The 23,132-nt window shown below is 38.9% G+C and overlaps 1 protein-coding gene across 2 annotated transcripts in view; it reads right to left on the bottom strand.

The window, feature by feature from the left end:
• The window catches only part of zmiz2 (zinc finger, MIZ-type containing 2), a 102,051-nt gene that overhangs the window by 19,449 nt on the left and 59,470 nt on the right, over nucleotides 1–23,132 (bottom strand). For both annotated transcript variants that reach the window (XM_056466423.1, XM_056466424.1), the window contains exons 3-7: nucleotides 16,703–16,817; nucleotides 15,252–15,445; nucleotides 14,170–14,353; nucleotides 9,032–9,253; nucleotides 8,114–8,308 (exon numbers count right to left, since the gene is read on the bottom strand). In XM_056466423.1, the coding sequence (XP_056322398.1) occupies nucleotides 8,114–8,308; nucleotides 9,032–9,253; nucleotides 14,170–14,353; nucleotides 15,252–15,445; nucleotides 16,703–16,817 (910 nt within the window). The remainder of the gene's footprint in view (nucleotides 1–8,113; nucleotides 8,309–9,031; nucleotides 9,254–14,169; nucleotides 14,354–15,251; nucleotides 15,446–16,702; nucleotides 16,818–23,132) is intronic.

Raw genomic sequence — 23,132 nt, 5'->3', positions numbered from 1 at the left:
TATGTACACTCTCTAGTGAACACTACACAGTAATAAACAGAACAGGTGTTATGTACACTCTCTAGTGAACACTACACACTAATAAACAGAACAGGTGTTATGTGCACTCTCTAGTGAACACTACACAGTAATAATCCACAGCACAGGTGTTATGTACACTCTCTAGTGAACACTACACAGTATTAATCCACAGCACAGGTGTTATGTGCACTCTCTAGTGAACACTACACACTAATAAACAGAACAGGTGTTATGTGCACTCTCTAGTGAACACTACACACTAATAAACAGAACAGGTGTTATGTACACTCTCTAGTGAACACTACAGTAATATTAAACAGCACGGGTGTTATGTGCACTCTCTAGTGAACACTACACACTAATAAACAGAACAGGTGTCGTGCCTTCTCTAGTGAACACTACACACTAATAAACAGCACAGGTGTTATGTACACTCTCTAGTGAACACTACAGTAATATTAAACAGCACGGGTGTTATGTGCACTCTCTAGTGAACACTACACACTAATAAACAGAACAGGTGTTATGTGCACTCTCTAGTGAACACTACACACTAATAAACAGAACAGGTGTTATGTGCACTCTCTAGTGAACACTACACACTAATAAACAGAACAGTTGTTATGTGCACTCTCTAGTGAACACTACACACTAATAAACAGCACAGGTGTTATGTGCACTCTCTAATGAACACTACACAGTAATAAACAGCACAGGTGTTATGTGCACTCTCTAGTGAACACTACACACTAATAAACAGAACAGGTGTTATGTGCACTCTCTAGTGAACACTACACACTAATAAACAGAACAGGTGTTATGTGCACTCTCTAGTGAACACTACACACTAATAAACAGAACAGGTGTTATGTGCACTCTCTAGTGAACACTACACAGTAATAAACAGAACAGGTGTTATGTGCACTCTCTAGTGAACACTACACAGTAATAAACAGAACAGGTGTTATGTGCACTCTCTAGTGAACACTACACACTAATAAACAGAACAGGAGTTATGTGCACTCTCTAGTGAACACTACACACTAATAAACAGAACAGGTGTTATGTGCACTCTCTAGTGAACACTACACAGTAATAATTCACAGCACAGATGTTATGTGCACTCTCTAGTGAACACTACAGTAATAATAAACAGCACAGGTGTTATGTGCACTCTCTAGTGAACACAACAGTAATAATAAACAGCACAGGTGTTATGTGCACTCTCTAGTGAACACTACACAGTAATAATAAACAGCACAGGTGTTATGTGCACTCTCTAGTGAACACTACAGTAATAATCCACAGCACAGGTGTAATGTGCACTCTCTAGTGAACACTACACAGCAATAATAAACAGAACAGGTGTTATGTGCACTCTCTAGTGAACACTACACAGTAATAATCCACAGCACAGGTGTTATGTGCACTCTCTAGTGAACACTACAGTAATAATAAACAGCACAGGTGTTATGTGCACTCTCTAGTGAACACTACACAGTAATAATAAACAGCACAGGTGTTATGTGCACTCTCTAGTGAACACTACAGTAATAATAAACAGCACAGGTGTTATTTGCACTCTCTAGTGAACACTACACAGCAATAATAAACAGCACAGGTGTTATGTGCACTCTCTAGTGAACACTACACAGCAATAATAAACAGAACAGGTGTTATGTGCACTCTCTAGTGAACACTACAGTAATAATAAACAGCACAGGTGTTATGTGCACTCTCTAGTGAACACTACACAGCAATAATAAACAGCACAGGTGTTATGTGCACTTTCTAGTGAACACTACAGTATTAATCCACAGCACAGGTGTTATGTGCACTCTCTAGTGAACACTACACAGTAATAATCCACAGCACAGGTGTTATGTGCACTCTCTAGTGAACACTACAGTAATAATCCACAGCACAGGTGTTATGTGCACTCTCTAGTGAACACTACAGTAATAATCCACAGCACAGGTGTTATGTGCACTCTCTAGTGAACACTACACAGTAATAATCCACAGCACAGGTGTTATGTGCACTCTCTAGTGAACACTACACACTAATAAACAGAACAGGTGTTATGTACACTCTCTAGTGAACACTACACACTAATAAACAGAACAGGTGTTATGTGCACTCTCTAGTGAACACTACAGTAATAATCCACAGCACAGGTGTTATGTGCACTCTCTAGTGAACACTACAGTAATAATAAACAGCACAGGTGTTATGTGCACTCTCTAGTGAACACTACAGTAATAATCCACAGCACAGGTGTTATGTGCACTCTCTAGTGAACACTACACAGTAATAATCCACAGCACAGATGTTATGTGCACTCTCTAGTGAACATTACAGTAATAATAAACAGCACAGGTGTTATGTGCACTCTCTAGTGAACACTACACACTAATAAACAGCACAGGTGTCGTGCACTCTCTAGTGAACACTACACAGTAATAATAAACAGCACAGGTGTTATGTGCACTCTCTAGTGAACACTACAGTAATAATCTACAGCACAGGTGTAATGTGCACTCTCTAGTGAACACTACACAGCAATAATAAACAGAACAGGTGTTACGTGCACTCTCTAGTGAACACTACAGTAATAATAAACAGAACAGGTGTTATGTGCACTCTCTAGTGAACACTACAGTAATAATAAACAGCACAGGTGTTATTTGCACTCTCTAGTGAACACTACACAGCAATAATAAACAGCACAGGTGTTATGTGCACTTTCTAGTGAACACTACAGTATTAATCCACAGCACAGGTGTTATGTGCACTCTCTAGTGAACACTACACAGCAATAATAAACAGAACAGGTGTTATGTGCACTCTCTAGTGAACACTACACAGTAATAATCCACAGCACAGGTGTTATGTGCACTCTCTAGTGAACACTACAGTAATAATCCACAGCACAGGTGTTATGTGCACTCTCTAGTGAACACTACAGTAATAATCCACAGCACAGGTGTTATGTGCACTCTCTAGTGAACACTACAGTAATAATCCACAGCACAGGTGTTATGTGCACTCTCTAGTGAACACTACACAGTAATAATCCACAGCACAGGTGTTATGTGCACTCTCTAGTGAACACTACAGTAATAATAAACAGCACAGGTGTTATGTGCACTCTCTAGTGAACACTACACAGCAATAATCCACAGCACAGGTGTTATGTGCACTCTCTAGTGAACACTACACACTAATAAACAGCACAGGTGTTATGTGCACTCTAGTGAACACTACACAGCAATAATAAACAGAACAGGTGTTATGTGCACTCTCTAGTGAACACTACAGTAATAATCCACAGCACAGGTGTTATGTGCACTCTCTAGTGAACACTACACAGTAATAATCCACAGCACAGGTGTTATGTGCACTCTCTAGTGAACACTACACAGTAATAATCCACAGCACAGGTGTTATGTGCACTCTCTAGTGAACACTACAGTAATAATCCACAGCACAGGTGTTATGTGCACTCTCTAGTGAACACTACACAGCAATAATCCACAGAACAGGTGTTATGTGCACTCTCTAGTGAACACTACAGTAATAATCCACAGAACAGGTGTAATGTGCACTCTCTAGTGTACACTACAGTAATAATCCACAGCACAGGTGTTATGTGCACTCTCTAGTGAACACTACACAGTAATAATCCACAGCACAGGTGTTATGTGCACTCTCTAGTGAACACTACAGTAATAATAAACAGCACAGGTGTTATGTGCACTCTCTAGTGAACACTACACAGCAATAATAAACAGCACAGGTGTTATGTGCACTCTCTAGTGAACACTACAGTAATAATCCACAGCACAGGTGTAATGTGCACTCTCTAGTGAACACTACACAGCAATAATAAACAGAACAGGTGTTACGTGGACTCTCTAGTGAACACTACAGTAATAATAAACAGCACAGGTGTTATTTGCACTCTCTAGTGAACACTACACAGCAATAATGAACAGCACAGGTGTTATGTGCACTTTCTAGTGAACACTACAGTATTAATCCACAGCACAGGTGTTATGTGCACTCTCTAGTGAACACAACACAGCAATAATAAACAGAACAGGTGTTATGTGCACTCTCTAGTGAACACTACACAGTAATAATCCACAGCACAGGTGTTATGTGCACTCTCTAGTGAACACTACAGTAATAATCCACAGCACAGGTGTTATGTGCACTCTCTAGTGAACACTACAGTAATAATCCACAGCACAGGTGTTATGTGCACTCTCTAGTGAACACTACAGTAATAATCCACAGCACAGGTGTTATGTGCACTCTCTAGTGAACACTACAGTAATAATAAACAGCACAGGTGTTATGTGCACTCTCTAGTGAACACTACACAGCAATAATCCACAGCACAGGTGTTATGTGCACTCTCTAGTGAACACTACACAGCAATAATAAACAGAACAGGTGTTATGTGCACTCTCTAGTGAACACTACACACTAATAAACAGAACAGGTGTCGTGCCTTCTCTAGTGAACACTACACAGTAATAATCCACAGCACAGGTGTTATGTGCACTCTCTAGTGAACACTACAGTAATAATAAACAGCACAGGTGTTATGTGCACTCTCTAGTGAACACTACAGTAATAATCCACAGCACAGGTGTTATGTGCACTCTCTAGTGAACACTACAGTAATAATCCACAGCACAGGTGTTATGTGCACTCTCTAGTGAACACTACACAGCAATAATCCACAGAACAGGTGTTATGTGCACTCTCTAGTGAACACTACACAGTAATAATCCACAGAACAGGTGTTATGTGCACTCTCTAGTGAACACTACACAGTAATAATCCACAGCACAGGTGTTATGTGCACTCTCTAGTGAACACTACAGTAATAATAAACAGCACAGGTGTTATGTGCACTCTCTAGTGAACACTACACAGCAATAATAAACAGAACAGGTGTTATGTGCACTCTCTAGTGAACACTAGACAGCAATAATCCACAGCACAGGTGTTATGTGCACTCTCTAGTGAACACTACACAGCAATAATAAACATCACAGGTGTTATGTGCACTCTCTAGTGAACACTACACAGTAATAATCCACAGCACAGGTGTTATGTGCACTCTCTAGTGAACACTACAGTAATAATCCACAGCACAGGTGTTATGTGCACTCTCTAGTGAACACTACACAGTAATAATCCACAGCACAGGTGTTATGTGCACTCTCTAGTGAACACTACACAGCAATAATCCACAGAACAGGTGTTATGTGCACTCTTTAGTGAACACTACACAGTAATAATCCACAGAACAGGTGTTAATGTGCACTCTCTAGTGTACACTACAGTAATAATCCACAGCACAGGTGTTATGTGCACTCTCTAGTGAACACTACACAGTAATAATCCACAGCACAGGTGTTATGTGCACTCTCTAGTGAACACTACAGTAATAATAAACAGCACAGGTGTTATGTGCACTCTCTAGTGAACACTAGACAGCAATAATCCACAGCACAGGTGTTATGTGCACTCTCTAGTGAACACTACACAGTAATAATCCACAGCACAGGTGTTATGTGCACTCTCTAGTGAACACTACAGTAATAATCCACAGCACAGGTGTTATGTGCACTCTCTAGTGAACACTACAGTAATAATCCACAGAACAGGTGTTATGTGCACTCTCTAGTGAACACTACACAGTAATAATCCACAGAACAGGTGTTATGTGCACTCTCTAGTGAACACTACACAGTAATAATCCACAGCACAGGTGTTATGTGCACTCTCTAGTGAACACTACAGTAATAATAAACAGCACAGGTGTTATGTGCACTCTCTAGTGAACACTACACAGCAATAATAAACAGAACAGGTGTTATGTGCACTCTCTAGTGAACACTAGACAGCAATAATCCACAGCACAGGTGTTATGTGCACTCTCTAGTGAACACTACACAGCAATAATAAACATCACAGGTGTTATGTGCACTCTCTAGTGAACACTACACAGTAATAATCCACAGCACAGGTGTTATGTGCACTCTCTAGTGAACACTACAGTAATAATCCACAGCACAGGTGTTATGTGCACTCTCTAGTGAACACTACAGTAATAATCCACAGCACAGGTGTTATGTGCACTCTCTAGTGAACACTACACAGTAATAATCCACAGCACAGGTGTTATGTGCACTCTCTAGTGAACACTACACAGCAATAATCCACAGAACAGGTGTTATGTGCACTCTTTAGTGAACACTACACAGTAATAATCCACAGAACAGGTGTTAATGTGCACTCTCTAGTGAACACTACACAGTAATAATCCACAGCACAGGTGTTATGTGCACTCTCTAGTGAACACTACAGTAATAATAAACAGCACAGGTGTTATGTGCACTCTCTAGTGAACACTAGACAGCAATAATCCACAGCACAGGTGTTATGTGCACTCTCTAGTGAACACTACACAGCAATAATAAACATCACAGGTGTTATGTGCACTCTCTAGTGAACACTAGACAGCAATAATCCACAGCACAGGTGTTATGTGCACTCTCTAGTGAACACTACACAGCAATAATAAACATCACAGATGTTATGTGCACTCTCTAGTGAAAGCTACACAGGAATAATCCACAGCACAGGTGTTATGTGCACTCTCTAGTGAACACTACAGTAATAATCCACAGCACAGGTGTTATGTGCACTCTCTAGTGAACACTACAGTAATAATCCACAGCACAGGTGTTATGTGCACTCTCTAGTGAACACTACACAGCAATAATCCACAGAACAGGTGTTATGTGCACTCTTTAGTGAACACTACACAGTAATAATCCACAGAACAGGTGTAATGTGCACTCTCTAGTGAACACTACACAGTAATAATCCACAGCACAGGTGTTATGTGCACTCTCTAGTGAACACTAGACAGCAATAATCCACAGCACAGGTGTTATGTGCACTCTCTAGTGAACACTACACAGCAATAATAAACATCACAGGTGTTATGTGCACTCTCTAGTGAACACTACAGTAATAATCCACAGCACAGGTGTTATGTGCACTCTCTAGTGAACACTACACAGTAATAATCCACAGCACAGGTGTTATGTGCACTCTCTAGTGAACACTACACAGCAATAATCCACAGAACAGGTGTTAATGTGCACTCTCTAGTGAACACTACACAGTAATAATCCACAGCACAGGTGTTATGTGCACTCTCTAGTGAACACTACACAGTAATAATCCACAGCACAGGTGTTATGTGCACTCTCTAGTGAACACTACAGTAATAATAAACAGCACAGGTGTTATGTGCACTCTCTAGTGAACACTACAGTAATAATAAACAGCACAGGTTGTATGTGCACTCTCTAGTGAACACTACAGTAATAATAAACAGCACAGGTGTTATGTGCACTCTCTAGTGAACACTACACACTAATAAACAGCACAGGTGTTATGTGCACTCTCTAGTGAACACTACACACTAATAAACAGCACAGGTGTTATGTGCACTCTCTAGTGAACACTACACACTAATAAACAGCACAGGTGTTATGTGCACTCTCTAGTGAACACTACACAGTAATAAACAGCACAGGTGTTATGTGCACTCTCTAGTGAACACTACACACTAATAAACAGCACAGGTGTTATGTGCACTCTCTAGTGAACACTACACACTAATAAACAGCACAGGTGTTATGTGCACTCTCTAGTGAACACTACACACTAATAAACAGCACAGGTGTTATGTGCACTCTCTAGTGAACACTACACAGTAATCATCCACCGCTGTTATTCTAAACCTGCTCTGCAATATAAACCTGCAGCTTCAAAAATCTCTTCACGACTCGTTGTCTCTTGACGGTCAGTATCAGATGCTAGTGCACTTCCCTTATACACACTAATAAGAGCTGTTCTTGTGTACTAATCAAGGCTTTGTCCCTTTATCACTTCTATAATTCTAAGAATATTTTAACAGTAAAAGTCAAGATAAATGAAGTGTTTTAAGGTTTACTTCTGATAAACATGGTGGTCCTGTGGTAAATGTGTGTACCTTGTAGTATTGGCTGGGGTTTCCTGGTCCTGCAGGATACTGGGCCATACTGGGCTGCTGGAGCGGCATGCGGTGTGTGGGATATGATGGGGACGGGGCAGAGCGCTGGGGCCCGGGGCCGTGATACTGCATGGGCTGACCAGGGTATGGGCCCCCACCACCCATCCCAGGGCCGTACTGCTGACCCGGAAAACCCTGCAGAAAAACAGCAGTCATTACCACACAGTCAGACCCGCTTTCACATGATCACCGCTTTAGGATAGATGTTATGTGAGATTAAAATAAATGTGACTAAATATTTATTTGAGTGCGTCTCAATCAGCACCCTTGTTCACTAGTCAGTGCACTGATCAGGTCTGCAGACATTTCAAGTGCAGTCTCAATTGAAAGCAGGGGGAAATCCATTATAAACCCCCGTGTACATGTGGACACGACCCTAGAAAGATCTGCCGGTGTTCTGATGATGTGTTCTACTGATATTTCTGTGTGGAGTTTGCATGTTCTCCCCGTGTTGGTGTGGGTTTCCTCCGGGTGCTCCGGTTTCCCCCACAGTCCAAACACATGCGCTATAGGGGAACTGATCAACTAAACTGGCCGTAGTGTATGAGTGTGTGTGTGTGTGTGTGTGTGTGAATGAGTGTGTATGGGTGTTTCCCAGTACTGGGTTGCAAGTGGAAGGGCATCTGCTGTGTAAAACATATGCTGGAATAGTTGGCGGTTCATTCCGCTGTGGTGATCTCTGAAATGGAGACTAAGCCAAAGGAAAATGAATGAGTGAAAATGCGCTACTCCCATGTCTACACCCTAATTTGAGGTGGTGTTTCCCTCTGATGAACATTTGGAGCTGTAACGATGCGCTACCTCTGTGTTGTGGATGAAACAGGACAGATTGAGCTAACGCTAGCACAGATCTCGCACCTCAGAGTTGTATGGGCGCTTGAGGGCCTGCTGGTGGCGCGGCGGCCCCTGCTGACTCCCTGGATATCCGGGGTGCTGCGGGAGCCTCTGGCCCTGCTGTGTGTACATGGGGCCCATAGAGGGAGGTCTGGAGCCTACCATCCCGGAGGGGGACATCCCTGGGGGCCCGCGGGGGCCGGAGTGAGACAGAAACTGGGTGTTGTAGGAGGAAGCTCCGCCCATCTGCAAAGACACACAGGCACACACAGACAGGGGCAAACTGATTAATGTTGATCATAAAGGAGTCTCACAGATCTCTCTTACTGTAATGTTTCACCCAGGATGCTCTACAGTAATATATCAGAGCAGATACAGTGGATTAGTCAGGAGCAGAGACAAAACTGATCAACTAATCGAACAAAAATGAGTACACAAAGTAATCTGTTGAGGAAAAATCAAGAGAAACTGAAAAAATAAAACTTTTAGTTAAACATTTGTAGTCTGTGATTTCTAATCATTAGAATTAAATGTATATTTTGATGTTTGGTGACCAAACTCTTATTTTAATGCATATAATAAAACTGATTTGTATTAATGCACAAAATATAGCCTATATTCAATCAGAAGCAGATAAAAATCCTCATTTCCATAAGTGGACACACTCATTAATGCTGAACACTGTACAATACAGAACAGCAGAAAGGTTTAAAGGAAGAGCACACTCCTAACAACCTTCAACCATTCCTGATATGATGATCTTAAAGGCCCGGTTCACCCAGAACTGAATACTCTGCCATCATTTACTCATCACAAACCTGCATGAGCTTCTTCTGTTAAACACAAAGATATTTTGAAGAATGTTGGAAACCTGTAACCATCTTATACACTATATCAGGGGTGCCCAAACTGGTCCTGGAGGGCCGGTGTCCTGCATAGTTTGGCTCCAACTTCCTTCCACACACCTCCCTGGAAGTGTCTAGTCTACTTAGTAAGAGCTCCATCAGCTGGTTCAGGTGTTAGCTAAGCTATGCAGCACACAGCTCCTCCAGGACAGAGTTTGGGCACTCCTGCACTCTACAAGCTCATACACATGCTCAACCCTGTTCCTGGAGATCTACCGTCCTACAGAGTTCAGCTCCAACCCTATCAAACACACCAGAACCAATTCATTCGGACCTAATGCTGCGGTCACACTAGAGTTTGACATGTGAAATTCTGTTGACCGGCGCAGTGAAAAGGGGCGGGATTAAACAAGATGAACAAGAAAAAAGGCGAGTGATTGGTCTGTTTTTAATTTCATGTGTTGATCTTGGATTGGTCAGAGCAGTCATGTGATGCGATTTCGCAGGTCAGAGTTCACCAAGCTTGAACTTTCCAACGCAGCAACTTGCGAAATTTGTGGCACGAGCTTGTGTTTCCGGTCTGGCTGGAATGGAAGTGTATGGGGAGAAAAGGCCCAGTGTGAGCGCAGCTTAATAATTACAGACAGGTGTGTTTAATATGGGTTGCGACTCTACATCAGGTAGATTCCCAGGACCAGGGTTGAGCGCCCCTTCACTAAACAGTGTAGTGTAGATCATAGGTGTCAAACTGGATTCCTGGAGGGCCACAGCTCTGCAGTTTTTCTTCAACCTTAATCAAACACAGCTGATCCACTCATTGGTGAAGAGTTTAGTGTCGTCCCAAACGGCGCACTAACTTTTTTACTAAACAGAAACTCAAACCGTTTCCATTGCAAAGTTTGACGGTTGCCAAATAAGTGAAATAAATGACCAAACTACCAAATATTGGCTGTCGTAAGCACAATCATATTCACCATCAGGATACATAATCACTTGTGTAGGAGAATTCTGCTTTAATAAAACCCAAAATAAACAAAACAACCCAATCTCAGTGCCCAACAGCCCAGTCCCTTTATCATCAGTAGCCCCTCCCACTCATCAATAGCTCCTCCCCTCTGCTAAAGTGTGCATGAAGTGTTCAACATTCATTCTCCTTCAGCTTAGTCCCTTTACTCATCAGGGGTCACCACAGCGGAATGAACCACCAACTATTCCAGCATGTTTTACACAGTGGATGCCCTTCCAGCCGCAACCCAGTACTGGGAAACACCCATACACAAACACTCATACACTACGGCCAATGTAGTTCATCAATTCCCCTATAGCACATGTGTTTGGACTGTGGGGGAAACCGGAGCACCCGGAGGAAACCCACACCAACACGGGGAGAACATGCAAACTCCACACAGAAACACCAACTGACCCAGCCGAGACTTGAATGCACTACTATTTAATTTAGGTGTATAAGTATGTGATTTAAGACGCAATAGTATTGGTTTTTACAGGTTTTCAGCATTCTTCAAAATATCTGCTCAACAGAAGAAAGAAACTCAAAGCTTGAAGGAGAGTAAACAGGGAGTCCATTTTAATTTCTGGGTGAACTAACCCTATAAACATCTTCAGATATGTTCAGTCACAAGATAAATAAAGTGGCAGAGCATTACAAACCTTAAATACAGAAGTTATAACATTTCACTGTGTTCTGAACTCACTCACACCCTCATCTACACTCTCATACACACTCACACCCTTCAGAATCAGTGGCAAGTAACAATGGCTGGATCTGTGCCTGCTGCCCTGACTTTCAGCCCTAGGCATGATGGGAAACGGCAACTAGGTCACCGGCGTAAACAATCAATCCTGTGTGGCTGTGATGTGTGTGTGTGTGTGGATAAAGCTGCATGTGCAATCTACTGGAACAACCAGGAGAAAACACTGCGCTCGTCTTTTTAAGTGCCATCATGAACGCCATGTTGTGGTAATGGAGAGTGTTTCATCTGCATTCATCCAGCAGGAGGAGACACTGAGCACAGGAGGAGGAGTCACTGTGTCATCATCATCAGTGATGGAGGCTAACAAGAAATAAATCAATCAATAAATGGGGGGAGGAAGGGAGGGAGGGGGGCAATCAGACTAACGGCATGAAAGATATTAAAGAGACGGTTTCTCCAATAATGAAAATATACTAACATCCATCCATCCATCCATCCATCCATCCATCCATCCATCTATCTATCTATCCGTCTATCTATCTGTATATCTATCTATCTGTCTATCTATCTGTCTATCTATCCGTCTATCTATCTATCTATCTATCTATCTATCTATCTATCTATCTATCTATCTGTATATCTATCTATCTGTCTGTCTGTCTATCTATCTATCTATCTGTCTATCTATCTATCTATCTATCTGTCCATCAATTCTCAAATAATCTCGATCTATCTGTTGGTCCATCTATCCGTTCATTTGTCCATTCCTCAATCCATCCCTATTTATCCATCTATCTATCAATTTTCAAATAATCTTGATCTATCTTTCTGTCCATCCATCCATCCACCCACGCATCTATCCACCTGTATATCTATCTATCCATCCACCCATATATATTTATATATATATATATATATATATCCATCCGTATGTCCATCCATCCATCAATCCATCCATATATCTATCCATCTTTCTGTCCGTCCATACATCTATCCACCCATCTATCTATCCACCCATCTATCTATCCATCTATCCATCCATCCATCTATCCATCTATCCATCTATCTATCTATCTATCTATCTATCTATCTATCTATCTATCTATCTATCTATCCATCCATCCATCTATCCATCCATTCATCCATCTGTATATCTATCTATCTGTCTATCCATCTATCCACCCATATATATATATATATATATATATATATATATATCAGTCTATCCATCCGTCTGTCCATCTATCCATCAATCCATCCATATATCTATCTATCTATCTATACATCTATCCATCTTTCCGTCCGTCCACCCATCTATCTATCCACCCATCTATCCGTCTTTCCATCCATTCATCCATCTGTATATCTATCTATCTGTCTATCCATCTATCTGTCTATCGATCTATCTGTCTATCCATCTATCCGTCTATCCATCTATCCGTCTATCCATCTATCCGTCTATCCATCTATCCGTCTATCCATCTATCTATCTGTCCATCCATCTAACTATCTGTCTATCTATCCATCCATCTGTCCATCCATCTGTCTATCTATTCATCTATCCATCTATCTATCAAGCTATCTATCTGTCCATCAATTCTCAAATAATCTCGATCTGTCTATCTGTTGGCCATCCGTTCATTTGTCCATATCTCAATCTATCCCTATTTATCAATCCATCCATACATCTGCTCATCTATTCATATTCATCTTTAATCCCAATTTGTCCATCCACCTGTCTGTCTATCAATCTGCCCATCCATCGGTTCATACATCTGTCTATCCATCCCTCTATCATTTTACCTCAATCTGTCTATTCATCCATCTACCTGTCCATCCATGCATGCAACTGTCTGTCAATCCATCCATCATCATTTAATCTCAATCTATCCTTCCGTCCGTCTGTCTGTCCATCTGCCCATCCATCCATTCATACATCAGTCTATCCATGTCCATCCATCCCTCTATCATCATTTAAACTCGATCTGCCCATCCATCCGTTTATTTTCAATCCAACTGTCCATCCATCACTCTATCATCATTTAATCATGCTCTGTCAATCCACACGCCAACAAATTCATCTATTCACCAATCCATCTAACATCAATCTCAATCTGTCTGTGTCTCCATCCCTCCATCTATCTATCTATCCTCAATTGATATTGATCTGTTTATCTACCTGTCCCGCTATCCACCCATCCATCCATCCATCCTCAATATCTATCAGTTCATCCATCCAACCCTTTAACTATCCATCCATCCATCCATCCATCCCTCTTTCATCATTTAATCTTGATCTCTCCATCCATCCATCCATCCATCCATCAATCTCTGTGTTTTGGAAGATATTTTGAAGAATGTTGAAAAAAAAAACACCACGTAAATCAATGTCTGTGTTTTCCAGCATTCTCCAGTATATCCTCCTTCATGTCCAGCAGAAGAAAGAAACTCAATCAGAGGGTGTGAAGGACGAGTGAATGACGACAGAATTATAATGATTAGATCAACTGTCTCTTTAAAGAAGAGGACAGAGATTAATAGAACATTAAAGCAGACAGAGCTATTCCTCTATACGCACACACACACACACGGTCAGGGGACTCACAGGGCCGTAGCTCAGCTCCTGGTTCTGCTTCTCCTGTAACGCGGCGACAGTTGCGGTGGCAGTTGCTGTGGCGGTGGCTGCTGCTGCGGCGACCGCTGCTGCTGCGGCTGCTTGGGTGAAGTCAGTGGGTGGACGAACACCATGAGGAGGCATCCCGAGAGAACCAGCGCCATTATTGGGGTAACTAATGAAGGCAGAGGCACAAACACCATTCATCAGATCACCATTCAGAAGTAAAACATAATAATGATACTAATAATAATACTACTAATAATAATAATATTAATAATAGTGATAATAATAATAATAATAATAATAATAACAACAATAATAACAGCAATAATGATAATAATAACAATAATAATAATAACAGTAATAAAGATAATAATAATGATAATAATAAAAAAATAATAACAGAAATAATGATAATAGTAACAACACCAATAATAATAATAATAATACTAATAATACTAATAATAATGTTAATAATAGTGATAATAATAATAATAATAACAATAATAACAATAATAACAACAACAACAGTAATAATGATAATAGTAATAATAATAATAATAATAACAACAATAATAACAATAATAACAGCAATAATGATAATAAAAACAATAATAATAATAACAGTAATAATGATAATAATAATGATAATAATAAAAAAAATAATAACAGTAATAATGATAATAATAACAACAACAATAATAATAATAATGATGATGATAATAAAAATAAATAAATAGTAATAATGATAATAATAATAACAATAATAATAATTTTGCGGGGTCATTAAGCCTGCATTCATCTTTTATTTAATTTATTGTGTAAAATAGTAGTAGTCTTTTATACATGTGGTCAATAAATATAAACTATTAGCTGGCAGAATGTACAGAAATGGTTCTGTATGGTGATATATATGGTTCAGGATTTGAGACTGTAATATTGTCCAGACCTAAAAAACTGTATTATTTAAAACAACTGCTTTCTATGTTAATTTATTTTATTCCTCTGATTTCAAAGCTGAACTTTTTGCATCATAACACACACACACACACACACACACTCTCTCTCACCTGCCGCCGTATCCGGGTCCGGCAGGGTATCCTCCGCTGGGCCGGCCATACATGCCCTGCTGCATGTATGTTTTGTTGGGCTCCGGGTAGCCCTGCTGGCTCATGAACTGTGGAGAGTTCATGCCCGGACTGCTGCCCGGCATCATGTGACCCCCGGCTGAGTTACCTCCTGGACCCATGGGTGCTCCGAAAACCTGTACAACACACACACACACACACACACACACATCAGCACAACTCAACACACTTCTGGATTATTAGCTGCTATACTGCGCTATTATCTATTACCTCACAGCACATTACATTCTGATGTGTTCTGATGTGCTTTTAATAAGTGTTTTTTTCTTTTCATTTGCTAAATATTGGTTTAAAAAAATAAAATAAATAAAAATAGACAAAAATAATCAACAGTAATTACTTATGAACAAAATATTAATGAGAAATAGAGAACGACAACGTATATTTAACATTTATTTAACCTTTATTTTACCAGGAAAACCTCTTGACCTCTGTAATCTCTTTTTCAAGAGTGTCCTGGATAAACAAACATCTTCAGTAGTGTTGTGTAGGACAATAGAGTTGCATGATACTGGAATTCAATATTAGTACTGAAATTAAAAAAACGTCCATTTCCCGCTAACATCTGAGCGCGTTCTTCAACAGCGCTGATTTGCCATTGTGTTCACATGCTCAACAGAAATGACTGTGATTGGCCGTGAAGGTCATCAGTTCACCGAACTCACCACTGTTTACTGAGTGTAATCACAGATACAGGAACACTGGAGCGGTTTAAAGCCTCGATTCATCAGTGGCTTCTAAATAGACCAGCTGATATTCACGACTCTAAAACTTGATCTGTCTATCTGTTCGTCTACCTGTCTGTCATTTGTCTAACTGTGCATCCATCCCTCTGTCAGCATTTAATCTTGATCTGTCCATCCATCCATCCAACATCAATTAATCTCAATCTGTCTATCTGTTCCTCCATCTATCTATCCTCAATTAATGTTGATCTGTCTATCTATCTGTCCCACCGACCATCCATTTATCTATCCTCAATATGTATCCGTCCATCTGTCTATCCATCCCTCTATCACCATGTAATCTTGATCTGTCAATCCACGCATATATACGTACATTCATCAGTCTATCCACCCATCTAACATCAATTAATCTCAATCTGTCTAAACCGCTCCAGTGTTCCTGTATCTGTGGTTACACTCAGTAAACAGCGGTGAGTTCGGTGAATTGATGACCCTCACAGCCAATCACAGTCATTTCTGTTGAGCATGTGAACACACTGGCAAATCAGCGCTGTTGAAGAACGAGCTCAAATGTTAGCGGGAAATGGACGTTTTTAACATTACGGTACCGATTTCCAGTATCGGGAAAACACTAGGAAAGTAGTGTTGAGTGAGACAGTAGTGTTGTGTAACAGTAGTGTAGTGTACCTGGCTGGCTGAAGGGTTGGTTACCCCCCACACTGTGGTTACCACAGAGAGGGAGCCGGCGGGCTGACTGGGGCCTTGCTGCCAGGGGACAGGATCATATGGGTAAGAGGAGTCACTGTGGACAGAAGCACACTGTTATTAATGCTGTTATTAATAAAAAAAAATAGTCTAAGTTATTCACCTTCCGGTGTTTTTTTCTTCTTCAGATATTTCCCAAATGATGAACAGATTCAGGAGTTTCTCACAGTATTTCCTCTAATATTTGTTCTTCTGGAGAAAGTCTTATTTGTTTTATTTCAGCTAGAATAAAAGCAGTTTTTAATAGTTTTAAAGCCATGTTAAGGTCAATATTATTAGCCCCCTTCAGCAATATTAGTTTTGCATCGTCTCCAGAACAAACCACTGTTATACACTGGATTAAACCTGACTTGCCTAATTACCCCTAGTTCACCTAATAATGTATATGAACTGTCTGCCATTTTAAAATTGCCACCATTAAGGTCTCATTTCGTTATAAATCAATAATCTTCACTGCCTGATTGATAAATTATATAAAGTGAGTCTCAGAGTGTACAAGAAGCTGCATTAAATTACATTTTTCTGCAACATGTCTTTAAAATATGAGAATTTATTTTACTTCAGTATTTTCAATAGATTTATATATATATATATATATATATATATATATATATATATATATATATATATGTATATATATATATATATATATATATATGTCTACAGTTTGGCTAATATTCCTGCTGTTGGGCAACACAATGTACTTTTGAGGCTTTTTTAGATGATAATGTAGTTGTTTAGAGTGCAAATATGGCGTTTATTTATAAGGATAGTGCCTATTTTAAATATTTATCATTTCTGAGAGACAGCGTGTCAGCAGGCATTAGCCTGTTATTGAGCAGAGCAAAGACGGCTGGCGATGTTCATCCACAAGATGGCAAGAGAGAGCGCATAATAAGCCCTAAGAGAAATACAGCGTCATTTTAAACTAAAGCTGATCAAATCATTATTAAACAGGTAAATGATTTTGAAAGCTGATCTCTCTCGTTTATGTTGTAGTGCTGTATTTATACCACAGTAATATTCTGATCTCCAGACTGCAACAGAGAAACACTGGGAAATCTCTGGAGACTGATGACATTTCATGCTGTTCAGCCTTATAATCTTAAGATGTGAGCAAAATCAGCAGTTTTATAACCACTTTAGACATTACGCTAGAGAATCACTCAACACTAGCTCTACAGCGGGTTCGGCTGTTCTGACGATGCAAATAAATGGCGGAAGAAAGTAGTTCCTCTTACAAAAGGGTTTAAGACACTCATGTTTGATTTTCTGTTTTATTTACATGATTATGCAGTCGAACTGTTGTATAAACGCAGTATCACTTGAGTAACAGTGCGATGTGGCTGTATATCAGCACTGGTAGGACATGGTATGGCCTCCCCCCAGTGCTGATATACACTGATACTCGTGTGATTTTGCTAACAACTAATGCAGATGTGCTCACTTTGAACACCTTAATATTTTGGCATTTATAGATTGTGTGAAATATGAATAACATAGTTCATTTCCTAATCATCTGACACAATACACTGAATTATATTACATCTAAAGGTCTGTGTGTGTGTGTGTGTGTGTGTGTGACTTCAGACGTGCCACAGTCACATGCTCTGGAGGTACTCGGAACAATGTTTCCATGGCGACTCCACAGTCACTTAGAGACAGGAAAGAGTAACGATGCCAAGGGAGAGGGGTGTGTGTGTGTGTGTGTGTGTGTGTGTGTGTGTGTCTCCTGTTTTCTGTGTAACTGGATCAAACCAGATCGCTCTCAATAACGGCTCTCTCCATCTTTCCATAATTAGCAGCACTACATCCTCATCCTCATCAGAGAACAGCCAAGCGTGCACCTTCAGTAACGCTGCTTTAATTGGACATGAATGAGTGTAATGAACATGTGAGAAAACAAAGCTCTGTGGAAAAACATGCAGAGGCCACATGTGAATGAAGCGCTCCACACGCCGCTGCCTTGTTTGCACTGAGGTCACGTTAAATGCATGATCTACAAGGTATCTCTCGTGTTAAAATGAGAAATCTACAGGAATGTGTTTTATTACTTCTTTGTTCTGTAAACTACTGATGACATTTCCTCTAAATGCCAAATATGAATGGCATATAGAGCATTAAATGACAACAGATCAAAATAAACAACAGAACATGCCGTTTTCCTGATGTTCACATTCATTTTACATTGACATTCATTTATAAACCACACTAAACCATCACATTCAGTGGATTAACTCTGATTTCTAGTTATAAAAAATGAAAAATATTGTTATTCTGATCAATTGTGACTTAAAACAATAATAAATCAAAACTGACAAAGTTTTATGGCCAGCCATTGATATTTAAATTATAATATTTTAAATAAAATATATCTATTTTTATATTTTGTATTATAAGTATATTTTATAAAACACATATACACACACATATACATATATATATATACATATACATATATATACATATACATACATATATATATATATATACACATACCTACATACCTACATACCTACATACATACATATACATATATATATTTTAAAATATTAGTTTTTTATTACATTTTCTAACAATGTATAAACCATTAAAATATAAATAATTGATATTGTAAGTATTGTGCTTAAAACTGACTTAATATAACACAAAACAGAGACTGATGGTCAATGATCTTAGTGCTCTATAAGGTTGAGTTGATAGACTATGCCATCATCCATCGCCAAAGACCAATAGACATCAAATTGCTGAGCTGGCGTCGCAGCAGCAACCTACTCATGAAAAATAAACACCAAGGCCCTGTTTATCTAATATGTCTTACTTTAAAAATGGCATTTTAGAACAAAACGATCCACGTCCACACTGGCGTTTCACCAAGCGTTCCTTAACAGCTCTACATCCACATTATACCGCTGAAAATGCACATCATGTGACCACACACACACACACACACACACGTCTGAGCTCCAGCAGTCAGATGGTGCTTTGAGTTCAAAACCCCAGAGAGCAGTGCACATCAGACAATTTATCAAGGATGTAGCGCTGGATGGAGTCTCACTATAGTTGTTAAAGGTGATATTTAATTCATCTGGTCTCTAACATCTCCAGTCTTTTGAATCTATCAGGTAACGTGTCACAGCGTCAGTACACTGCTTCAGTCTTTCATTTTCACGCTTGTACTAATTTATTTTAGTGAAAATCTCAGATACTGTTGGTTGTGCACCTTTTTAATCAGCCAAGTTTGTGGAAGCCATTATAAGGACACTGATCACTCTGCCTATTCATGCCAGAGTCCTGCGGAAAAACTGATTGATGGTGCTTATTTGTGTGTAACTTTATTTATTTATTTATGATTTGTTTATGGGTAAAACAAAGACCATGAGGGTCAGCTAGATGAAACGGTAGGCTACAAATAATTAATTAGTTATGAATTAATTAATTATTTGTAATTAATTCACCGCCGCCTACGACGATGCTTTTTTTCCATCGCGATGTTTCACATTAGACATACGACATCCACCGCCCAACGCTAGTGCTCTACTATAAAATCATGAATAATAAAAAAGTAAATACAAATGTAAATATAAACACACAACATACAGTTAGACGACCAGTCAAGGAGCTTCATTCTCTATAAAGTTATTAATTTATAAATTAATAAATAAATCAAATAAAAAGCTCAATTAAAACACAATAAAATAGTTTTTTTTATAGTAAATGATCTTATTTGTTTACAAAAAATCAGGAATAATTAATATATATATATATATATATAAATAATGTACACAATATATATAGGTTAATGAGCAGTCATTCAAAACTATATAACATCTAAAGACTTAAAATAATGATAAAAATATATGTAAAATATATAGCATTAATGAGAAATCAAGGATCACGATTCATTACTACAAAAATCAATCAGAAATATTATATTATATGTATAAATCAATAATCAAAACATTTCAATTATATAAATAAATATAAAAAACACAAATTAAATTACAAATATAGTTTGAGTAGTCAATGATTTTGATTCTATACTACAATAGCATCAATAAAAATACAGAAAAATCTAATAAAATAAAAATACACAAAATAAAAACAAAAAAAAACATTTAAATGATTAAGTGAAATAATGCACTTAAAATAACCCACAAATAAGGTTTTGAAATGATCTTAATACTATAAAATAATAAATTAAAACATAATTATGAATAATTAAAATTAAAATAAGCTACAAAAAAGGTGTGATGGCCAGTAAATGATCCTAATACTATAAAATAATAAATAATACATTACAATCATAAAGTAAAATTAAAATAACACACAAAACAGAGACTGATGGCCTGTAAATGATCTGAATTCTCTGCTCATTGGCAGGAGAGCTGAAATCTTGGCCTCTGAATGGGATTATTCCAGGTGAAAGTCACCCAAGCAGCAACAAATCCAGAGTATCACGAAAATGAAAGCTGTGAGGGTTTATGGAGCGATAATAAGTTTCTCTGACCTGAGACACCAAACCCTCATCTCTATACAGAAGAAACAGGAGATCTGGACACTTCTACAGCTCCAGTGGAGGAAAGAGCACTGATAATACTCTAGTCAAAGCTGACAATGTAATACAAGCAGAGTAAACACACTCACCGGCCACTTTATTAGGTATACCTCTCCAACTGCTCGTTAATGCAAATTTCAAATCATCCAATCACATGGCAGCAACACAATGCAGTGTCTCCATCTTCTGACAGCTACTTCCAGCAGGATAACGCACCATGTCATAAAGCACCAATCATCTCAGACCATGACAATGAGTTCACTGTACTCAAATGGCCTCCACAGTCACCAGAGCTCAATCCAATAGAGCACCTTTGGGATGTGGTGGAATGGGAGATTGGCATCATGGATGTGCAGCCGACAAATCTGCAGCAACTGTGTGATGCTATCACGTCAATATGGAGCAAAATCTCTGAGGAATATTTCCAGTAGCTTGTTGAATCTCTGACACCAAGGATTAAGGCAGTTCTGAAGGCAAAAGGGGGTCCAACCCGGTACTAAGGTGTACCTAATAAAGTGGCCGGTGAGTGTATATCTGAAAGCAGTACTGCATAAAGTCCTCAAGAGAGTCAGTTTGACACTGAAAATGACTCCATATGCTAATTAAACATGTCTTTTAAGTGTACATTACATTATTTATCATTCATGAACTATAATTAAACAACGTGAGATTAATTTAACATGAGAACACATTGCATTCATATTTGCAGCTATAATAAGATGCATTTACATGCAGAGTGAAATCTGGGTAAGCTAAAAATCTCTGTGCTGATATTAACATCACGCAAATGAGGGATCTGAAGGGACTGAAGGGAAGTCTTTCTCATGAGGTAAAATAAATGCATATTATATTAGCATGAATATTAGCTTGTTATTGGAGACCCATAAAACCACAATATGACCTTTAATAATGCATACTAGGGGCTCTTTAACATGAAACAAGATACCTTTTATTGTTAGAACATGGCGTAATAGCCAAAAATCTAGCAGTGCTAATACACTAACACTCAGGTTATGACCTTTGACCCCTGAATAACAAGCTAGGAGCGTCCAGCAGGTGGAGCCACAAACCAAACTCCTGCAGCACTGAAAGTATAAAGGCAGTGTGTGAAAACGTAACATTCTGTACTGCATTTACTGATTATTTATGTACGTTTACTGCATTTATAAAGCGTACATGTCATATTTCAGAGCGATTTGATTGGGTGGGAATCACTAGACTGGTTATTATATTTAGCCAATCACAGCAGACAAGAAAAAAATAAACTAATAAAGTGATAGAAGGCTGAAGAGGAAAAAAACACACGGTAGAAGTACTGATACAGCGCTAAAAACAGTAAACCAAACTCCCGCTAGACTGAGAGAACACATGCTGTGTGTGTGTGAAAACGTAACATTCTGTAGTGCATTTACTGATTGTTTAAGGCAGTGCTTCTCTTTTCACATCAGAAGTTTGCTCTAATTCAACCATAAATAATACACAGTGGACACTACATGATATTTCACCATGATTTCAGTTTCAGTTTTCATGATTTAGTGTTTGACTGTTCATTTATATTGTATTTATTTACGGTGGTATATAACGTCACGTAAAATCGCATTTCAACTCACAGCATTAAACATTAAACAGAGTGTATAATCTGTCCTTGAGGTGATCACAGTCTTTGTTTATGTTTATGCTTATTATTTATTTGATTACACACAATTTATTTAGTTGTTTTGCTGTGACGTCATTAAAAAAGAAACCATTTTGAAAATATAAATTCGTTTTAACATGAAAGATACTATTTAGGAA

Source organism: Danio aesculapii, chromosome 10 (genome assembly GCF_903798145.1).
Source record: "Danio aesculapii chromosome 10, fDanAes4.1, whole genome shotgun sequence".
In the NCBI taxonomy this organism is placed as follows: Eukaryota; Metazoa; Chordata; class Actinopteri; order Cypriniformes; family Danionidae; genus Danio; species Danio aesculapii.
The sequence above is the reverse complement of the archived record's forward strand: the minus strand, read 5'-3'. Positions and strand labels throughout refer to the sequence as shown.